This window comes from Podarcis liolepis (assembly GCF_965112155.1).
Source record: "Podarcis liolepis genome assembly, chromosome: 1".
Classification (NCBI taxonomy): Eukaryota; Metazoa; Chordata; class Lepidosauria; order Squamata; family Lacertidae; genus Podarcis; species Podarcis liolepis.
Genome location: NC_139554.1, coordinates 65,472,266 through 65,495,029, shown reverse-complemented (window position 1 = coordinate 65,495,029; position 22,764 = coordinate 65,472,266). Strand labels below are relative to the sequence as shown.

At 39.7% G+C, this 22,764-nt stretch overlaps 1 protein-coding gene across 8 annotated transcripts in view; it reads right to left on the bottom strand.

The window, feature by feature from the left end:
* HIPK3 (homeodomain interacting protein kinase 3) overlaps positions 1–22,764 on the bottom strand; it is a 64,717-nt gene that overhangs the window by 13,822 nt on the left and 28,131 nt on the right. For all 8 annotated transcript variants that reach the window (XM_083462470.1, XM_083462468.1, XM_083462474.1 and 5 more), the window contains exons 3-7: positions 5,645–5,768; positions 4,888–5,007; positions 4,080–4,166; positions 2,522–2,706; positions 1,071–1,230 (exon numbers count right to left, since the gene is read on the bottom strand). In XM_083462470.1, the coding sequence (XP_083318596.1) occupies positions 1,071–1,230; positions 2,522–2,706; positions 4,080–4,166; positions 4,888–5,007; positions 5,645–5,768 (676 nt within the window). The remainder of the gene's footprint in view (positions 1–1,070; positions 1,231–2,521; positions 2,707–4,079; positions 4,167–4,887; positions 5,008–5,644; positions 5,769–22,764) is intronic.

Here is a 22,764-nt window from a genome sequence, read left to right as displayed (position 1 = left end):
ATAATAGGTATATTATAAGTTAACAAAATGATTGCCACAATTTTCACATGCATTTTTTTTAAAAAATCTCAAGTTATAATGTTGCATGAGGATTATGATGTTCATGCTTTTGCATGCAACAAAAGCAAATCCTAATATATGAATATCATGTTTATAGCACATGCCAGCACACCACATGGGGGCACTGCAACAAAGGATTTCTTGAACAGAAAACCTTTGGCTTTATTTTGTGAAAATGTCTTCCAAGAGAACTACTAGAAAAGGAACATAACTCATCTTGAAGAGCTTGTTCTCCACGGTTCTCTACCAGGCTGGCATTTAGAGCCACAACAGAAGCCTCCTCTCCTGGCCCATGTGGACAAGAGAGCAAGTAAGGGGATAAGTATGATAAATGCTAAGAGTGCCATAGCAAAGTCTCAAGGCACTCCTGGATTCCCAATTATTTATACTCCCATAATACAATTCCAGACTCTGAAGAGCATCAAACTAACAAATAGCAGCAAAAACAAGAAACACAGATGCCTCAGTTACCAACTTAGCTTTACCATCTTTACCCATGAGGAGATTGGTATGATTCTGACATAGTTTCAACTTTTGGATCTCCCCACAGGGGAAAATGTGACTGTTCAATTTAGGTTGGTGAATATAATAATAGGAGTGATGAAGCATTTGCATTTCATCCTATCCAAAGCCACTGTGTGCAAAAACAATGAAGAGCTTATTGGCACTTTTTAAAACTTAACAATTTTTATAGTGCAATGAGCTTCTGTAGCTAGTCTACTGCCTAATATGCATGAAATGGACAGTGAATATGTTGATTTATCTTCTGTTTAGGAGACATGATTCCTACCTCACCTTTTTATTCAGAAGTATGTCATGTGCAACTACATTGTCCAAACCATAAAAACCATTCCCTTAAAACCAGATACATCTTTATTCCCCCTCTTAGAAAGGCCTGCCGCCTTCCAATACCTTGAGACACGCCCCCCTTTCATTATCTTGCATGATCTAAACCCTGGGATGAGGGTGGAAGTGAATAGGAGACCCAAAGTGAAATCAAAGGTACTTACCTGACTTCGTACTGCACCAATCTTGGCAAAATTAGCTGAGAGATTTGGTGCATTACCTGAAGCAATTGGTCTCAGGTGAACTGTTTTATTGCGATTATTTGTATCATATGAATTTGATCGGTACTTGCAAATGTCCATGATATGAAAACAGGATTTCACTCTGATGGCGAAGAGAAGAAAGAATGATTTGTGAGGAAAGTAAGTGACAACAACCACAAAAACCCACCACAACAATCACAGGACTGGCGCAGACTATTTTCCTTAAAGACTAAACAGGTTAAAAACTCAGTCTCAACTGGGGTTGGGGGGGGGAGAACCCACACAAGTATTTTACTCTCATTGCCCTGGTTATGGTTTCGCCACACTACAGCTTACCAGTACCATGCAAATGTGCTGGCTCCCAAAGAGAAGCTGATGCCCACTTTGCCCCTCCCTCAGCCTTTTAAATCAGTGCAGTGTGGCAGCTTAGTCAAAGTTTAGCTGCCTGAATCCAGGAGCAGAGTTAAGCTCTCTTCTCCCTAACCATGATCTATAGCCAAGAACAAACACTGGCTGTAGACTGTGGTTAAGAAATAAAGCTGAAGCTTGATCCCTGGGTCAGAGGACACACTAAGCCAGGGGGCTGCCAACCCAGTGCTTACAAAGGCATTCACTGTAGCCCCCCAACAGGGTCCCCAGATCCTGAGCTTTCTTTCTCTTTTGTTTTAAAGTAATTCTGCAGTCCTCCTAGAAAGAATGTAAAAGGTGCAGATACTCTTCTAAGCAATTTCTGTCTGGACGGTTGTTCCTGCCTGTCAAGTGTTTTAAGCCAATGGGAGAAGTGAGAGCTGTGATTAATAAGTGAGTTGTCTGTTTTCCTATCTCCATTAGTACACTTTTCCTGCTTCTCTCTTATTTTCTATTCCTTGCCATTTCCATAGGATGTCCCTCCTTTCCCCCTAGCAACTGTTATGCATCTTTCATGTGTTGGATTCATCTGAGATCAGGCAGTCACTACGGTATTATTCAACTTTCTGTGTACTTTCTGTGTGGTTTGTTTGGTGAATTTTCCTTTTACTATCTTTTTGGAACAGAAAAGAAAATACAAGAGTAAGAATAAAATGCTTGCCAGCAAGTGTTTTATCTTTTTATTTGTGACTATGAATGTGTGTGGCTGGCTGTGGTGATTCAAAACAATTCCTGGATTCAGTTATCCTTTATTTTCTAGTTCTAATATAAAGCAGCACACCAGCAACAGGCAACATAGCAACCGAGACTAACTAATGCTTGTGTATGGGGAAAAGCCATAGCTACTGAAACCCTGGTTCTGTTGTAATCTGCACTAACCAGGAGAAGGTGGCCCAGAATCAAAAGGCACAGGAACTACAGCAAACATAGCAGCATGGGTAGCATGGAACCCTTTCAAAAAGGCTTGCCCATGATTATTTTTACAAGTGTGTTATACAACATACTGGTTGCTATGAGGAAAATCAAGGAGGTGCTTCATGGTAATAAAAGGATGGTTCAGTGTGTCAACTGGAGTGATTCTTGAGTCAGCATCTATCAACAGCATTTTCTTCAACAGGCTGACAAACTCTCTTCTGTCTGCTTTCTCTGCCAATAGGTCACTTCCTTCTAAGTCCATCACCATGTTCACCTGGTGTTGAAGGAGTAAATGTCAGAGTGAAAACAATCAGGCGTTTATCATTCATCAATAACAACATTTTCATTCAAATATTTATATCCTGCCTTTCAAGATATTATTAAACTCAAGGCAGCTTCGTATAAAAATATAAATGACAGCAAAATCATAATTAAATTCCACAGTAAAACAAATAGCAGTAAAACAACACTATACAAACAATTATCAGTGGCAGCATATGAAGTGTAATTTTTAATTACATTGCAAGCAAAACCTCATTCTATGTGCCCTTCTACTTTGAAAAGTACTGGATGATAGAAAGAAGTGGCACAAGCTTTAGGGGGAGGAGAGATGGAAATGTCAGCAAGCCTCAAAACACTTTTATATATATAACAACATTTAAAAGGGTGCTATTAAAGAAACAACCATGCTGCAGAGTACAGGCTAAATATCAACTTAACTAACTACAGTATTTGTAAAATATGGTTAGAACCTAAATGGCTGCATTCACACAAAGGGAAGAATTCAATGTAGGCACAACGGATTTTTTTCTGTCAGCACAAGCCTCTCCTCTCTTCATCCTACGCAGTTTTCTGGGGGGTTCCCTCAATTCCCCAAGCCAATCTGGGGCACAAAGCTCTGCTGCGCTAGTAGACAATATTGCACCGGCTTCCGCTAGTGGGATTCATTAATGAATTTGGGCTGGAATGCTAAGCCATGATTTAGTGCTACATGCACAAACAGAAAGGAGCCTATGTAATGCCTCAGTCTCTCATGGTTCTCTACATTCCATGTGGCTGGAAGCAGAACTTCACCACAGTTAAATTTCATTTTCTGGTTTATCACTATATGTAAACCTGGGATAAACTCTGGAAGTTTCAAAAAAAAGCCAACTTCAAACCATGGATTATGAACAGTTCATTTTTTTAAAAAGCCTAGTAAAATAAAGGAAACTGCCAAAAGTCAAGTGTCATTTTAAATTACCTAGCTTTACAAACCTTTGGAGGCCATGTAGTCACTAGGTTGTAACACTATTCATTGAAATTAGTAGGGGGGGAAATATTTCACATGCAGGTGGGACTGGCATGCAGCAGAAAGGAGACTGGAACTTTTAAAGAGGTGATGCTTTATAAATAAACAAAAACTGTCATAATGGGAAAGCAAATCCATGTGCACTGGTGAAGCTACCATGGATGAGTATGGATATAAAGACATCAGGTATTTTAAAGTAAAAAAAAAACCCAAATTAAAATAAAGGGAAAATCTTGAAAGTAGATACAGGGGAGCAATTCCCACAAGTGAAATTAGAGGTAGCTAGTCACAAATGGTAGCTAATACATTAAAAAACACACAAACTGTATACATTAAATGCATCTGAATGTACTCACATGCACTATTTCATCCAAACTGTTGAAAATGTACTTTCGGGCCTCTTTGGATTTCATCCCTGTCTCTCGTTCATGTTCTTCCAGTGTCTTCAGAAATTTAAGAAATGGATGGTTTAATTATTAATATACTGGGGAGGAAATCATTCTGCGGCACAAAGCAATAGCAACCTACAGTAGGCATCACTGTGTTTTCTGTTTATTGCTGCAAAAATATGGCCTTTTCCAAAAATGGAAATGTTCTATGTCTAAGAGAGGTGTGCAGGGCAACTCATTTTAATCAGCTATGCCATTTACCTTAGTTCCTAGAGTTGATCCAAATGTTCTCCAGTCAGTTTGAAGGAAGAAGCCAAAACTTTCTCCAGTCCCCCTTCCCCTTGGCAACCTTACATTTTCCTGACAATCTGCAACCCTTAATACCACTTTGTTTGCAAGATAACCCTTCTGCAGAGTAATAGTGACATGACCATACAGCCAATCAGTTTTTGCTATGTGATGACATCAGAGGACAAGTGAGGGAGGCTGATGAAATAAGGGTCCTAAAGCTGCAGTTGTGAAAAAATCCAATCGAGTTCTATCTTTGCCTGAAGCACAACTGGCGAGAAGGCAGTGTGCCAACACAGAGGGATGTGCTTCCTAGGCCCCTCCCACAAAACTGCTTCTTCCAATCAGCCACCAATACAGACCAACCATGTGTTCACAAAATATTCCCCCTGTTCTGCTTCAGCTGTATTCCTCCTTGAAGGCACATGTATAGCCAAAAACATGGACGGCAGGAACTCCTGTCTGCGCTTTCAAGAATTCTTAGTACCTTTAATCTCCAACTAGAATATGGTGCATCTGTTTCTTTACAGAAAAACCGTGTGGTCTTCGTTCCGACGTTCAACAACTGCTCTGGAGGTGAGCCTTGTGTCTGTGAAATGTAACGAATCTGAAAAGTGAAAAGAAGTGCGACTTTTACAAACACATTGCTGCACGATTGCGTCTTGAGTGGTGGTTACTTCCAGGGATGGTGGGTACGTGCAAAAAGGTTTATACCCCCCTTGGGATCACCCTTACCTTCCAAGTAAGCTTTTACACTCTCTGCCTGCTTACTAGGCTCTGGGATGCTCTTGCGTGGGCTCTTGCAAGATCTCACAGGGCCATTTGAGTTCTTGCAAGAACATCCCAGAACCCAGTAAGAAATTCTGGGAAAATCGAGTGAAAAAGAAGCTTTTAAGCTCTTTGCCTTGCATGCAATTAATTTTGCGGGATTTCAACCAGCCAGCTTTCAACCACACAAGGTTGAAATCGTGCACAAGGTACAATCGTACTGTATACAGTTATGATTTTGAATGCCCGCACCACCATTATCCTGCTTAATGCCAATTATCCAATACTGCAGTGCTTCAAGAGCTTGACTCAAAGGGAGTTATTTTAAACCATTTTCTTGGTGTTTTTAAATATCGATGCACAATTATTTCATATGTTCAAAGTCATATGGCAAAATCAATGAACTCTAAACTCCAACTGACTAAACTGCAGACTTAAACAGATAAAAGTATCTCAGATCATCAAGTTTCTACTACCTGGTCATATTCGAGGGCTCCCGGATACAGTGGCCATCCAAGGAATAGCTCAGCAATCACACAGCCCAGTGACCACATGTCTATGGCTTCACAAAACGGCAAACCCAATATGATTTCTGGTGCTCTGCAAATAAAACAGGGATGGTTAATGGATATTCTACATAAAAACAATAACCTGAATAAAAACTGGAATTTGGAAAACATTATTTAAATAATTGTAAAAGTCAAATAACTTTGTTTTTTCTGTAAGGTAAACTGTTCTTATTAAATCCCCCATCTTCCCATGCAGACCATACTAGTTATGTGCCATGGAATCTACAAATTATATGTTATTCTGCTTCATCATACTTTATCAGTTGTGGCTTTCAGTATCTGGGCTATTTTTACTGCAAACACAAAAAAGTTGACACTTACTCTGTAGTAAATTCACACAGTGCTTTATTTTTCACCTGAATGTGTGTGAGAACTTGCATTGTGCTTTACTTTGCACATAGCAGTATCTATGGAGACATGCTCTTCCAGTGTGTGCTAGGATTAAAGTTTAGTAAAAGAAATTAACTGAAAACCAAAGTAAAAGGATACTAAAGCATATTCAACAATGCAACATGGGAACAAGGTTAGGCCATAAATATTTCTTTATTTAAATTTACAGTTCACCCATTCCCAACAATTACTGAATTTATTATTATACATCAATTAAATTTATTATTTCGCCTTTGTTCCTAACATTTGCACGAATCCAGATGTTTTGTTGACTGTGAAGTGTAGCACTTTTTCTTTATTGGGCAGAAGCTTGATTATAAAATGTGTGTGTCCCATGGTTAGGCTGATGAACTAGGACAGAAAGAAACCACACTTGCTAAATAAACCATGGCTTACATAAGAACAGCTGTGCTGGATCAGACAAAGCTCATCTAATCCAAGACAGGCAACTCTTCGTTTACGCATTTTGCAAGCTGGAGGGACAGTGTGGTTTGCCCAGCTGAGCCGATACAGGTGACTCCCCATTCTATGCTATTTCACGGGGGGTTCCAAACGTAACCCCCACATAAATGGGGAGTCATCTGTATCCTGGTGGGCAACAAGATGCCTATGAGAAACCTGCAAGCAGGGCCTGAGTGCTATAGCCTTCTCCATACATGGTATGCCCAGCAACTAGTATTCAGAGGCAGATCACCTCTACACAGCCATCCTGGCTAGCAGCTATTGATAAGTCTGATTCGCCATGGATATGTCTAGTTCCCTTTTACATCTTGTGTTAATGAATTTCAGAGTTTAAATATGTGCTGTGTGAAGAAGCACTTTCTATTTTCTGTTCTGAATCTCCTAACAGTCATCTTCATTGGATGCCCCCTAGTTTTAGTATTATGGTAGAGACCTATCCGCCTATCCAAACCTCTTGGTGAGATCCTCCAGGCTCTTCATTATTTTCACTGCCCTTTTCTGAACCTTTCTGAGCTCTCTGAAAACCATTTTTGAGACGTGGCAACCAGAACCATACACAGTATTCAAGTGCAGTTCCATATCACAGATTTATATGATGACATTATGGTATTAACAATATTATTTTCAATCCCTTTCCTAATGAATCATTGTGCGCACACCAGGTCAGTGTGTTACAGTGGAACCAATTCATTCTGAACATCCATCATGGCTACATACAAAGCCCAGAAAGACTGTGAATTTAATTTTTCCTCATATACCGTATTGGCCCGAATTTAAGCCACGCCTGTAAACAACTCGCACCTTTAAAATTCAAGGGGGAAGAAGAAGAAAAGACAATACCCAAATATAAGTCACTCCTTTAAAATTCCGCAGGCACTCACACCCGTTCCGTTTTACCATATGTCTGTTTCAGCAGCGATATTGTAAAAGCCAATTTTTGTAAGGTTGAGAATTTAACTTTTCGCAGTCAGAATTTGGGGAAAAAAGTGTGGCTTATCTGCAAGCCAATATGGTAATAATGGTTGAGCCCAGGGAATTTCCTCCCTAATAACACCCACATAGGTTGGAGCAGGGGAGATTCCACATGTGCCATGAAATATTTAGATCCAAACATGTGCATATTTTGTAACACAGAATATTCATCCATTGTCCATCTGATTGTATTTTTCGGTAAATCAATTCAAGACTTTAAAATTGCAGACTATAAATCCAATTGAAAAATTAGTATAGGAAGGAAAACTTCCTGATGTGATCAGAAAAGTGAAATTAATGAAAGCTATAAAAAGTGCAGCATTGTTTCCATGAATCTACAAATTCTGAATGTCAACCCTTTGTTGGATAAACAGAAGGAAAAAAGTTCAAAGAAACAAGTGAATTCTCATTAATATGTAGCCAAGAACTTATTGCTAATAATGGAATAAGTAAAAACTGCATTTTCAATGTGGTCTGGCTGACATTTCAGTTGGGTGCCATAAAAATAAAAATGATCCTTCAAGCAGCTTAAAGTCAGGAAGACTACCAAAGACAGCTGTTAATTCAGAGAACTTCAAAGTCACATGCCTTCCAGAAAAGTATAATGCACTACAGACTCTATATATTTAAAACCTGTTTCATTTCCTAAAATGGCATGACAATCATGCTGAAGAAGATTCCCATCAAAAGCCAAAAATGGTAGCAGCAATATCTCTTTATTGTGGTATTTTTACATGTTGAATTTAAATAGCTCAAATATTTCTGAAGTGATGAAATGACTATTTTTAGCAGACACTTCAGCAAGGCACTACTTTAGAAAGGGGGGTGTTTTAGTTCTGAGGACCACATTAGAAGTATCTCATGTCATGATTGCAGAAGCTGTTACAGGTTTTTATACTCAGTAACTCAGGAGAAACTTAAAAGACTGACCAACCAGATAGTAAATCAGATTTCAAATTAATAACGAATTCTGGGCAAATCCTTTCCAACGTTTTGCTTTTAGTAAATCAAGAAAGCAGAACACCATGCCTAGCTGCAACTGAGATACTAATATTTGTAAGACAACTATGCCGCATTACAGAGCTAATACAACAACAATTTGCTTTGGAATATGTGTAACATGATTTATAAATGTTTTGACACTCACAATATTGTTACAATAATTTGGCCCTGAATGTTCACAATGCATGATGGCTTAATCTACTCATCAGATCTATATTAAGGTATAAATATCTATAGTACCTCTTATGTACAATATTTTAATTGTACCAATTACATGATATTTTAATTGTGTACATTGTATGTCTCTTAAGAGACAACTGGTGAAACAAAGTTTAGTCGTTATGACCGAACAAAACTAAGCCTAAAAACTGAATTATGCTGGGTGGAGCCTAAACAAACCTTTGGCACAAATTTAATTTTTTCTTATGCAAAACCAAACAAAAGTTAAAAGATGCTCATTAAGCACACTATTTTTATTTTTTCAAAAAAAGGGATAAATGAAACAGCTGTGTGCATTCCCATCCATCCCCCCAAATACTGGTTTGTTTTTGTGTTTGGGGTGCAAGAAGTATACTCGGGGTGGGAAAATCGCTATTCTGTTTTTGATCAGAGAGATACTCAAAGAGCTTTTGAAGCACAACACAATGGAATGGTGATCTTCCCTCCCTCCCTTGCCACAAGCTCAACAGGAGGGCTGAAACTTGTCCTCTGAATGTTGCCCTGCATGGCACTTGGAACCTCTCAATACAACCTTAGGGATGATACCCTGTTCCTTTCCCAGCTCTGTGCTTCTGAGGCAAAACCAACATGCTTGCATTGCAAGTGCAGAAATCATTCCAACATCACCTACTCAATAAGGAGGAGAGCTGGATCTTAGGTTTGCCACACTGCGTTGCTAAAGCTCTTACAGCAGCTTAAACTATACAAGCACAACTGGAGGAATGATCACTCACCACTACCTCCAGCTCCCTGTTTGGGAGGCGGTTTGTGGCCCTTCTGTGTTTCACTGTACCTTTGAGGTACTGTTAGTGCCTCAGATAAGCCATCTAAAAGCAGATGAGTTTGGATAAAAGAGAAGTGCAGCACAATATCAGGTACACAATCCTGCCCTTTACAGTGGGTTCTGGCAACACAAACTGTTCGTTGGCTATTAAGGTAAGCCAACATCTGTGGGTCCATGTTTTCTTCTGCTGCCAGTGAGTAAGTTACGTTAAGTCATCCTCTGTACTTTGCCAACAAGCTAATAATTCATTTTCACAGCAGATTTAATGCAGAATGCAAACATCCACTAGTATGTACTAGAATATACAGTGGTACCTCGGGTTACGTTACCTTCGGGTAACGTAATTTTGGGTTGCAAACGTGGCAAACCTGGAAGCGTATACTTCCGGGTTTCAACATGCGCGCATGTGCATAAGAGCTCTATCACGCAGCGCGCATGGACAGAAGCGGCGCCTCTGGATACAGACTTTTCGGGGTAAGTACGGACCCCCCAGGATGAATTAAGTTTGTATCTGGAAGGTCCAGTGTACTCTGCTCCCATCCATTTAACACAATGAAATGCTATCGTTAAAGGAATCTATGCCATAAAAACATGATAATTTGTTAATCATAATGTAAATCAAAACACATCTCTCGTTCCAGTCATTTGTTTTGCTCACAGGTGTCACAAATTAACAGCTACATTGAATGATATATATTTAAAGGGCAGAACCACAGGTGGGCGGGCAAATTAGCTGTAGGGCCCTTCCCCACCACTGCAGCTGCTACTTACATAAACATATCCAATTTCCAGAGACAAATGAGACTCTTCAGTCAATCACTGATGATATATTAACCACTATGGAAGAATCTAACTTAATGCAGAGACTGCTCAGAAGCAGAAACTGCTCCGAGTGAGCTAACATTCACACCTGTCATCCTACCAACTTTCATGTGGATGCCTAGGTCCTAGTAGCTCACAGCACCCTCCTTTATATGCTATGCAGTAGCAGTTAAAGAAGTCAAAAACACTGGAATTAAGGACCCAGCTTTTCCAGAATAAAGCACATCAAATTTATGTGAGCTGGTTAAAAAATAATGCAAAAAACACAGCTCAGAAAAAGTACTAATAAAAGAATACTGTTGGAAAATAGGAAGGGGGAGAATGCAAGTTAGAATGAAAAATATATCTAGATATCCTAGATATAGATGGCAAGGCAATGACACCATACCACAGGAATAAAACAGCACAGACATGTGCTCAAGCAAGAAAAAAATGGTGGCCAAGTTAGCCAATCAGAGACTGGGCTGTCAGTAAATTTCCAGAACTGAGAGAGAAATGTGCTCTCTCACCACGAAGGCATTTCCTTCAATTACCTGGGCTGCCATAGTGGCTTTGGAGCCCAGTTCATACCAGATAACACAGGTGCACTCAATCCGTGATCTCACCACAAAGTAACATCTTGGATTACCCAGAGGCCTGCAGGAACCAAACTTTTGTTAAAGGATTAATACATGTGTCCAGAATGTCACTGTCTCCTCAGTAAATAAACAAAAAGCTTTTCTCTGCACATCTGTAGAGTGGGGAAGACCTTACATGTAAGAGGCCTCTAGTATGTTTCTCATTCAGACAAGATTGATTCCATGTCTCTTATTTAGCAAGTAAGCATACCACATGACATGTTTTTCAATTCCTGTACTGATTACACTTACACATCCACTGCCAAAAAACTAATCAAACAGAAAAACATTTCAAGGGTAAGGAGCATGCAGTTTTCCTCCCCACAAAAATCATTTTTACTTTTATTATCCAAAACACTAAGTTAGAAGAACCAAGTTTTCCAACCAATAGACAAAAAATGATTGTTTCATTTGAGCTGGAGCACATCAGAACCTATTTGCAATGTATGGCTTAGTCCTGAAAATGTGAAGTAATCATCTCTGCTCATGTGCAGAGTAGCTTACACTAGACTACTCACAATCAGCCTCTTATGTCTGAGATTAAGGACAGCATTTTCCAGTGAAAAAGGAGGTAGAAAAGAATAAGAATTACAGCCATAGTTCCCACTTGAAACTTTATAAATTACCTATTATACCAACATGAATTGAAATCACAATTGTAGCTGTTATATAAGGGAGTATTATATCTGAATGGAATGGAATGGGAATTATTAAAATTTTGGAATGCAGAAAAAATGTAGAAGAATGAACTCATCAACTCTAGCATGTGAGGGGTCCAGTTTAGTTAAATTGTATAATTTGGCATTTAAATAATTGGCATTGATAATGGTATTAATTGGATAAAATTGGTATTGTTATAGTGAGGCTGTTACTGCAATGATATTGGAAAAGCAATAAAAATATATTTAAAAGAAAGGAAGGAAAATGATTTGGAGTCAGTGTGATACTGAGACAGGCATACAGCTCAGATTTTTCATTTCAAATATTCACTGACACTCAAAAAAAAAAAAGGTAGCAAGAAATACTAGCAACAGCTTTTTACTCCATTCTGCCTTCAAGATAACCTGAATTTAAGCTAGGGAAGGGGCTTGTTGGAAGCACATGCACACACCTTTTCTGGAAATCCAACTGCACGGGGCTCAACCTGCACTGCCCAGAAGCTACAGCCACTTTCAATAAGTGAATGCAGGAAAATGGCTAATATGGCATTTGTTGCATACACAAGCCATTCACCATTGTTCCTCCCAATCCAATTCAAAAAATTATATGCAGCATGATTAAGCAAACATATTATTAATTATAGAAAGAAACTCACACTGTGTCAACTGTAAATTGCTTACCTGCTCTCTCTCTCTTTATAGCAAAGTCACAAAACAAATACTAAACGAAACAAAAGCAAAGTAAGTAACGCTCCCTGTTGCTTCTCTAGTTACCGGAACAGGCTAAAAGCTATGAAATATGCCCTTCATGGAAACAGCTCTGAGCATGCTCAGAACAGATGTATGATTCTAATTGGCTACCACATGGTACAGGACAGTTCTTAAGGGGTTTCAAGCAGTCCTCCCTAACCTGATAAGAGTGTCTGCTGGATAGACAGAGTGTGTGGCTTTGAGATTTGGGGAAGAGGAGGATTTTAAAAATTGTTTCACACCTTCAACTGTGGGCCAGGAGTCCTAGGGGAAGATCCCCCACGATTACAGTATCTGACCCATTGTTTTATGAAGACAATTAGTTCAATTTATTGGATGCTCCAATAAGCATCCCATTTTTTACAAAATCACACTAATGCAATTTATTAATCAATGGTCAATTTGATCTATAAAAGAATAACTGAATACATTTAAAGATGATTTTAATAATTTTAATGCTTTATATTTTTGTAAACTTTGGGGGGGCAGCTGTTTGTTTTTTTACAATCAAGAAGTATATAAATTTTGGTAAATAAATAAACCAATCCAGAAATACGGTTTGTTCATTACCCAAAAATGCATATAATATTTGCATCTAGATACATTGAAATGATGTTTGCATTTCTGGTAGCAATTTTTACAACCAATGATTTTGCTCACATGACTACTGTATTTTCCTAGGAAAGACTCTCCACTTAGCTGGATTAGCACACAATTGATAGCCGGATTCCACTGCTATGAGATACTGTCAAGTCATCATTTCGAGAACAACCCTATCAAGCTGTTTTCGCTATTCAGTATGCATGTCTATTAGAAAAGCTTATCATGAAATTGCTCTGCAAATGCAGTTTAAAACCTGGTCCAACGAATATTCAAGAGACACATGACTGTCTGGCTAATTAAATGAAATCCAACTGTTCATCAACAGTTTTAAAAGGCATAATACAGAGCAACAGGGTTCAAAGGCACAAACCAGCAAACATTAAGCATGCTTGAGCCTCAACAAAATCAATGGCACTTTACATCCCACTGGTTTAATGTAGAGAGGAGTGCTGTGAAATCAGCCCATCTCAATTTGAAATGAGCTGTGCTGCATTTGGGAAAACCGAACACTTCTTTTGAGAGCTTGAAAGAACATCCAGCCATGGATAGTTTCCCCACCATCATCCATCATCTTGTCTGCTAATGGTGTAGTGCATGGGTAGGTAAACTAAGGCCTGGGGGCCAGATCCGGCCCAATCGCCTTCTAAATCCGGCCCACAGACAGTCCAGGAATCAGCATGTTTTTACATGAGTAGAATGTGTCCTTTTATCTAAAATGCGTCTCTGGGTTATTTGTGGGGCATAGGAATTTGTTCATTTCCCCCCTGAAAATATAGTCCGGCCCCCACAAAGTCTGAGGGACAGTGGACCGGCCCCCTGCTGAAAAAGTTTGCTGACCCCTGGTGTAGTGGTTAAGGGTGCTAGACTGTGACCTGCCAGGCCAGGATTAAAAACTTCACAAAGCCATAAAGGTCACTTGGTGATCTTTGGCCAATCACTGCCTCTCAGTCTAGCTTACCTTGCAGGGTTGTTGTGAAGACAAAATGGGTAAGAGAACAGTGTATGCCACCTTGAGCTCCTTGGAGGGAAGTTGAGCTATAGAGGCAATAAACAGATAATCAAATCAAACATATCCCAGTTCCCACACTAACCAAGCTGGGCAGGAAGAGAACGCAAGCACTGGCTAAAGCTGAACACTCTTCCTAAGTTCCCAATTCTCTGTATGCTTCTGAGCATACCTGGAATGTCTAATGTTGATGCAGACAACAATATTCAAATAGAGTCAGCCTTACATCTTGAAAGCTGACAGTTGTAAAGTGGTTTACAGTCTCAGAACAGGAAGGCTTCCACATGTACATCTTCCACTCTCATCCAATGTGTGAAGTCTGCTCAGGTCCTGGCAATTTTGGCAGTGACGAAAGAGCAAACCCCACCTTGCATGAAATATGACAGCAAAACAGAAATTTCTGGGGCAGGTTCTTCTGCCACACAGGTCTTCCCACAGACATCTGGCTTCATTACTTGGCCAGCAGCCGCTTTTGCCTGCTAAGTAAGAGCTTTTGCTCCCAAACAAGCACAAGACAACACCCCGCTTCTGATACAAATGTGTATTCCTTAGACTGTCAAGCAGTCACTGAAGACATAAAGCTGAAATATACAAGCTATTTACTGTGAAGCAGTCCCCTAGGCTCAAATGAAAAACTCTAAATTAAGTGGATTATGTACTACATGCCAAGCTCCTAACTCTCATGGATGCCATGTTGGATGTTGACATATAGTGTCTAGAAAGCCAAAACAACAAACAAATAAATCTCCAGAGTTCTCAAAAGACAGGGATTCTTTGTCCTTTCTAGCTATTCTGTTTCTTCCACGTATCCTCTTCCCATACTCTGCATTGATGCATATTTCTCACCCCTACAGTGAAGCTACGCTTTCTCCCAAACCCTCAAATTCTGCAAGTATTCTGCAAGCTACAAAATTGTATTTAATTTACATAAGTAATGTAAGGCTATAAATACAAAATTACCTGGCAAAACATTGTTTCAAATTTAGCAAAAAAAATTGAGAATAAAAGCATGAATTTGGCCATGTGATTTGAACTTTCTTTACTACCTGTTTCAGCTTCCCCATGCTTCAGCTGCCAATGCTTACCCTTCACCTATAATGGAATTACAATAGCAATTCTGTGTCTAAAATGCATTTGAGAGTCTTAATTGTTGCCAGCTAGTCTCTGTTTAATTCTCTAAATTGATTTTCTCTAGCTGTGTAGCATTCCTAAAAAGATCCGAATACATCATTTGTCTTTTCAGTACAGCACATTAGCTCCCAATTACAACTGTTAGTTATGAATGTGTCTAATTATTTTCTCTTTGAGGATATCATTAAACTCACTAACAAAGGAACCAAACTGAATCCTATCCTATCCCCTACCCATCAAACACATACAGACACACAATGGAAAGCTTATGGACCTATGACATCACCTTAGAATGTCTTCTTGCGACAGTCAAGCATACGAAAATCAAACAACTGGCCTATCCCCTCACCTGCCACAACGCTATCTGCCATGTGGGAAGGATTCCAGGAGGAAGAGGGGGAGGCAGGCAGACAGACAGAAAAAATGTCAGGAGCTTGCTCCTTCTCCAGTTGAGCTGCCTAAACTTTGTTACAAAACTTTTGGCATCCTTCATTGAATTTTTATAATGCGAGCTGCTTTGAAAACTTCAGTCAAAAATACAAGCCTACTAAAACAAATAATTATTCACCTGCCTGCCAGTAGGCTATATTTTTACAAACTATTCTGCTTCCTTACCTATAGAAGGAAACATCATAATATTACCACAGCAGTGGCAGACTCAGTACAGTGGTACCTCGGGTTAAGTACTTAATTCGTTCCAGAGATCCGTTCTTAACCTGAAACTGTGCTTAACCTGAAGCACCACTTTAGCTAATGGGGCCTCCCGCTGCCGCCACGCCGCCGGAGCACGATTTCTGTTCTCATCTTGAAGCAAAGTTCTTAACCCGAGGTACTATTTCTGGGTTAGCGGAGTCTGTAACCTGAAGCGTATGTAACCTGAAGCGTATGTAACCCGAGGTACCACTGTACTGAACAAGATAAAGGCATGCAACATGTGAAAACGTATGTCCAGATGTATTTATTTAAAAATCTACACCTCTTTCTTTCTTTCTTTCTTTCTTTCTTTCTTTCTTTCTTTCTTCCTACTTCTAAAAGAGATCACACTGCCTGGCCAAATACTGGTTGACTGTTAATAGAATTATAACACAGAGTAACAACAAATCTGAGATAACAGAGTGATGCAAGCAAATTATTTTACTCTGTTACTGTCTTTTCCCAAAAGTTGGAAGCCTTTCAGCCATACGACAAGAGGTAAAATTTCATAGAGGCCAGCCCTGGGCACATTGTATAATGTCATGGCTGCTGTGTTTCTGACCTCCTGGACCAACCTACTCAGTAATTTAAAAACCAAATGTAGGCAAATTGGTGCTTGCAATCTTACATCAGAACAAATTAGTTCCTGCAATCCAACATGGTCATACAGAGGCAGGAGGTCCCTACAGACTACATGCCCCTGAACGTAGGAAAGTTGCATTAGGGCCAGATGTAATCAACCCAATATACCAGGGACCTTGGTAAGAGTGTACCAACAGGGTGGGCTGTATGCATGCCCCAGTGTCAATATCAAAACTATGGTAAGGCAAACCATCTTCTCTTTGCCAACAAACATTTCTGACAAACAGATTTTGACCCAAAAAACTTACACACATATAATTTGACTTGCTGAAACACTTGACAGTATGCAATCATGCTTAAATACTGCTGGTCTTCCTAAGCATGTTATTCTCTCAAAGTGAAGGTTTGCCACCCAAAAAATGAGCATTAAAACGGAACTTTTAAAAGCAGCTCCTCCCACCAAGGCCCTTGTAAATTAGCAATTCCTAACTTGTATTGTTAGCCATTAAAAACAGCCTTGATGAACCAGCCCACCTATCCAGTATCCCATTTCCAACATGGACCAAGAAGACATGGGAACAATGGAATTTGCCTTATGCAGATCATTGGTCCATTTGGCTCAGAATTATCTACGCAGACTGGTAGCAACTCTCCAGAATTCCAGATTGGGTACATTCCCAGCCCTACCTGGAGGTGCTAGGGATTGAACTTTGGACTTCTGCATGCAACGTGGATGCTCTACTATGAGCTCCCAAAACAAAAGTGGCACAAACCAGCCAGTGGAAATCTCCAGACAACTAAATTAAAAACCAAAAACCCAACATATTTCAAGCTACACACAGGCCCTCCTTCATGGGAACATGTATACCTGAAAGGTACAGTATTGGGCTCTACATTGAAATAGTTTATGAGAGTCTTTGCTGAGCTATCATGGAGGTCTATCCTCCACTAAAATCTACCTAATACTCTTTTAAAGCCAAATAAAGTGGTGACCATCATACTTGCAGCAGTGAATTGTGTCTTAACACTAATTAAGGTCAGTATTAAAAAGTGAGGTTCCTAATCCAAGGTCTAGAGTTGGTTTGTTAATTCACAATTTTGGGTTTGGACAACATGGGAAGTAATGGCCAACTAAAAGCAAAGGTTTCTAAACTCCTCCTCTGTGTCATGCTGGAGGAAGAGGTGGGAAAAAAGGGAGCACAAGTACAGGTGGGAGGCTAGGCTCATTTTTGTGACACTAAACCAGGGTTTAAGTCCATATTGCCTTCAAATGCATTCAGTGATTAGTTTTAACATTAATACACATCACTTAATTTTTTTTTTAATGACTGAATTTTACAACCACATTCAAAACTGCTAATGCTGATTTGCTAAATATTACAGTGGTACCTCGGGTTACATACACTTCAGGTTACAGACTCCGCTAACCCAGAAATAGTACCTCGGGTTAAGAACTTTGCTTCAGGATGAGAACAGAAATCGTGCTCCGGCGGCGTGGCAGCAGCAGGAGGCCCCATTAGTTAAAGTGGTGCTTCAGGTTAAGAACAGTTTCAGGTTAAGAACAGACCTCCGGAACGAATTAAGTACTTAACCCGAGGTACCACTGTATCTTACTAAGGCTACAATACTATACAAACTTATCTGAGTTTAAGTCCTATTGACCACTGAGGTGCTTAATTCTGAAGAAACTGTATAAGACTGCACCATCAAAGTTTAAGTAGCATCTACAGTATATGGTATTTATTTTAGTAATAAGAAAGTGATGATGAGTTCCCAACAAGTGACAGAACCCACATCCTTACTCCAGGCTTAATTTTACTCAAGAGCCTTTTGTTTTTTGAAAGATTTACAATCTACCAGACCATTCTTGCCTAGTGTCTCTGTGTTTGTTGACATTAAAATATATGTTGGGCTGGCAGGTCTAGGTTTGTGGATCCTGCAAAGTCTTGTTTTTCAAGCAGGAACAGTTATCATCAAACTTTCAAAAAAGGAGACTGGTTTTAGCAATGTTACACATTTCAGTCTTAAAATTCAAAAGTTTTACATTTCAGTCTTTTCAATTCAGCTCCAGTGATGCATTACATTTTGACTTGTCAATAAAATGACAAATGGATAGCCAATGGACTAGTAATCAGTTTTAGCAATAAGTAAATAAAAGTCACCATAATTGAGGTAGTGGTTGGTTGAAAGGGCAAGACAGACTACGATGGGCCAGAGGGAAGGGAGAAAATGACTTTTCCCTATCCACACAAATTTCTAGAAGTTGAGATATCTTCTTGAGTTCCCAGTTACTCGTGACTAAGAAGAGGGTAAATCCCTGAATACTCACTACTGAATCATTATGGAACAGATTACTCTTGTCAAGCACAGTATTAGACTCAAGAAGAGAAATGACTTGAGGAAACCAAGACAACAAGCCTCACTTGCTAATCATACAAGCAGCTGAAATGAACAGAATTTGAAGTACATAGCATAGGGTTTGGCTTGTGGATAGCAAGATTACTCAAGAGAAAATATTGTCCTTATGCTAAGAAACCAGCATCAGGTCTTATTGACTGTTGTTTTCCAGGGAATGCCACAGACCCCACACCAGGGGTCTGCAACCCGCGGCTCCGGAGCCGCATGTGGCTCTTTTACACCTTTGCCGCGGCTCCGGGGCGGATACTAGCGAGGGGAGGAGGCGCATTGTGTGCCCTGACACTCCCCACTGTGGCGGGCGCTGTACTGGCTGTGACGTCGCATGGGGGCGGTGCGTGCGTTAGTCACGCACTGTTCCAACGTCACCTTCCCGCCCGCTGTCAGATCGGACATTAAGGTAAGAAACAATATATGCAGTGTTATATTTGTTTTAAATGTCGCAATGGTTTTGCGGCTCTCAGGTTTTTTTTTCTTCGGAAACGGGTCCAAGTGGCTCTTTTTGTCTTAAAGGTTGCAGACCCCTGCCCCACGCATATATCACACACAATCTAGTCAGCTTGTGGCACTGTAGAACCCAACAGCCTCCCTAGAACAGATTTTGTTTTTTGCATAACCAGCAAGAAATAGTTGAGCTCTCCAGTGAAGTAAAGTTAACAGCTACACAGAGAGAGAAAAGAATACCAGATGCTATTGCTGCTTGATGTAACCATATCTGAATTCCACTTGAAAGATTGCTTGGGTCAGCAGGAGATAACTCCAGACAGAGTGACTCAATGCAGAAAAAGGACATGAATGTATCAGCAAATCAACTTTTAAAAAGCATGTAATATTTGGTAGATACCCACCTGAGTGGTCTGAAAGGATCAAAACCTACTCTAACATGAGGCAGGACAAACATACCACCACAAGTGAAAAAGTATGGGGATGCCCTAGGAGGTTTATAGTTCTAAAGTGGAAAATTAAAAAGGTGTCAGCTCAAATTGTCTGCTTGAGAAAGCACAAATGCTAAACAGTAACTGCCAAGCAGCAGCATGCTTGGTAATTACAATTCACAGTTTGTTTACATCGACACCAGCCAGCTGAACAGTAGAACCAATCCACATAATTTGGGCTTCAACTAAAAAAGAAAAAAACCAAGCCAACCACACACAAACGCCACCCCAAAATTTCCTGTATGCTGAATTTGTCTGCTGAAATTCAGCCCTTATCTTAAAAAGCTGCCTTTAATTCATGTAGTAGCCCCTGCCTCTTCCCTAACAGTAACTAGGCTTAAAAGCATAGCAGCTGACTTAGAGCATGCTGACCTTGAGCAAATGAACGCACTTAGCAGCATGTACTTCTGGCTTATTTCACTGCACCAGCGAAACAGCCTCACCATCTATAGTAGTCAACAGTTTCTGGCCACCACCCCCTGCCTATTTTAAGATATCCCCCACAACATTTCAGTGATGCACAGTTCAAAGTGATAGAATAACATCTGAGGCCACATTCCAGCTCAAGTTGTTTACAGAGGAATCTTGTTCTGGTTCTCATGCGCTGCTTCTTTCATCAATGAGTAGAATATGGTCAGAACTATGTATTTCCACTTATACAACACGAATATACATAATTTCACAGTATCCCTTGAACAGCAGCTAAATCAAGGGTTGTGGGAAATGTTCACTTATAAAAAGATAGCTAAATCATATCAGCATGTGACAAGATGGAAAAATATGAAAGGCAGCAGCTTTTGCTCAGAAATACTATATATAGCATACCACATGTAGAAATATATTTGGTTTCGGAACTAATAATGCAGCTAGAAATGTAAAAACACCTGCTTATCTGCTTTAACAATGTCTGCTGTGCTTTAACATGAAATATTATCAGAATGTTTAGCCTAACCACACCGAATTTCTCCCCTTGGGGAACTGTCTTAAGACTCAACTTTACGATATTCATTTATCAGTCCTCCAAGTACAGTTTTGACCATAAAACAGATTTATTTTTAAAATTATCAACTAACCTTGGCTGTGTCATCTTTAATCTAATCCTAGTCACCAAACAAGTACAGTGGTACCTCGGGTTAAGAACTTAATTCGTTCTGGAGGTTTGTTCTTAACCTGAAACTGTTTTTAACCTGAGGTACCACTTTAGCTAATGGGGCCTCCCGCTGCCGCTGCGCGATTTCTGCTCTCATCCTGAAGCAAAGTTCTTAACCCTATTTCTGGGTTAGCGGAGTCTGTAACCTGAAGTGTCTGTAACCTGAAGCGTCCATAACCCGAGGTACCACTGTACATAAATAGTTTGTATATAAATATTTGTATAAAACAAAATATGTTGCTCTCTCCTGATAACACTAGTGGTTCAAAACATCTGAAGCTGGATCCTGAACATCTCATTCTAGTACTCAGGAATTTGAAATAATTTTTACAGCTTTAAAAAACAGAAAACTAAATTAGCATGGTTTCAAGTTTAAAAAAAACCAAACAGAACTCCTGCAGATAACATGTATTGCCAGGTAAGACACATATGGTCCAGAAAATACGCAGATTTCCAGAGGTGTACCCTTGTTAGACTGTTGCGCTTGTGGAATCTAAAAGACCAACAGCATTATTATGGCATAAGCCTTCAGGGATTGCAGACCACTTCATCAGATGTACGTCAGGAACAGCACGGCTCCACTAGGCCCCTTGCTAGCTATAGATTTCATATGTACCTGCTTCACGAAGCTGACAGCAAGACTGAAGAGAGATAACTAAAATATTTTCTGTCAGCATTATATAGATATCCAAGTTCATGAACTTCCTCAGTTTTCAAGTACCCCACTTTACATTCAGAGATATCTAGTCATCCTTCATATAGCACTTTTGAGCAATTGAAATGTTTTATTCCATATTGTTATACAGCAGTTACTGTTTTTATTTAAAATATGTATCCACTGCCTTTCATTTGAAGTGAAAAAGCAGTATAGAATAAATATGTTAAAATTACAATAGAATATAACACACTAGTCAACAGGCCAGAGCAGAAATAAAACAGATGAATTCAACCATTTGATACTAACAGCCATGGAAAAAATGTTAATGAGATTTAGCAATCACTGAAACGCCAGTGTTGCCACTTGCCTTAGTGCAGAGTAGGGATGATTCTATAAAGATTGTGCTATGACTGAAAAAATCTCTCCATAGTCAACTCCAGGTACATCAGGTCTGCTGATGAGGAATCTAACAGAGCTGTGTCTTCAATACTTCATCCTGACCACTGATCCTGTTAGCTAGGGATGATGGGAGTTGTAGTCCCAAAACATCTGGAGGGCCAAGTTTGCCTACACCTGGTCTACACTGAGTTGTGACTAACCTTTGACACTTGTTGGCATCCATCTGTCTCAAGAGACAATGGAGTGCGCCTCTGTGGGTTAAGTCAAACCGCTGCATTAGCAGCACCAAAGTGACCTCCCTGGGGCACAAGCCTGAGCAATGTGTATGACGGTCCTGGGTTGCCCAGATGACAAGACCCCTCTCTCAGTCTCGCTGATGTGGTCCAAAGGAATGTAGGGCAAAAGGTTTGGCATTGGTTTGGCTGCAGGAGTTGCTGGAAGGCACCACTGGATATCACCCACAATATCTGCATAATAGTTACTACACAAAATAAAAGGTACTCTCAAATTTCAAGAGGTAACATGTATGTTTGCTGAATTCATATCCCTTCAACCAAAGATTTAGCTATAAGGTGACTATATGATAAAATCAGGTTTATATCAACTTTTCTCTCTCTCCCAGGCCATCTTGCGCACACAAAGGACATATTCTGAATTGTGCTTTACAAAGCAGAATTCAAAAATAGCATAACCTCTTCTGGACTATTACCTCATAATCCACTTTAAAGTCAGATAGTCCAGTTTTACACATGACACTTAAACTGAAGTTATGCTTATG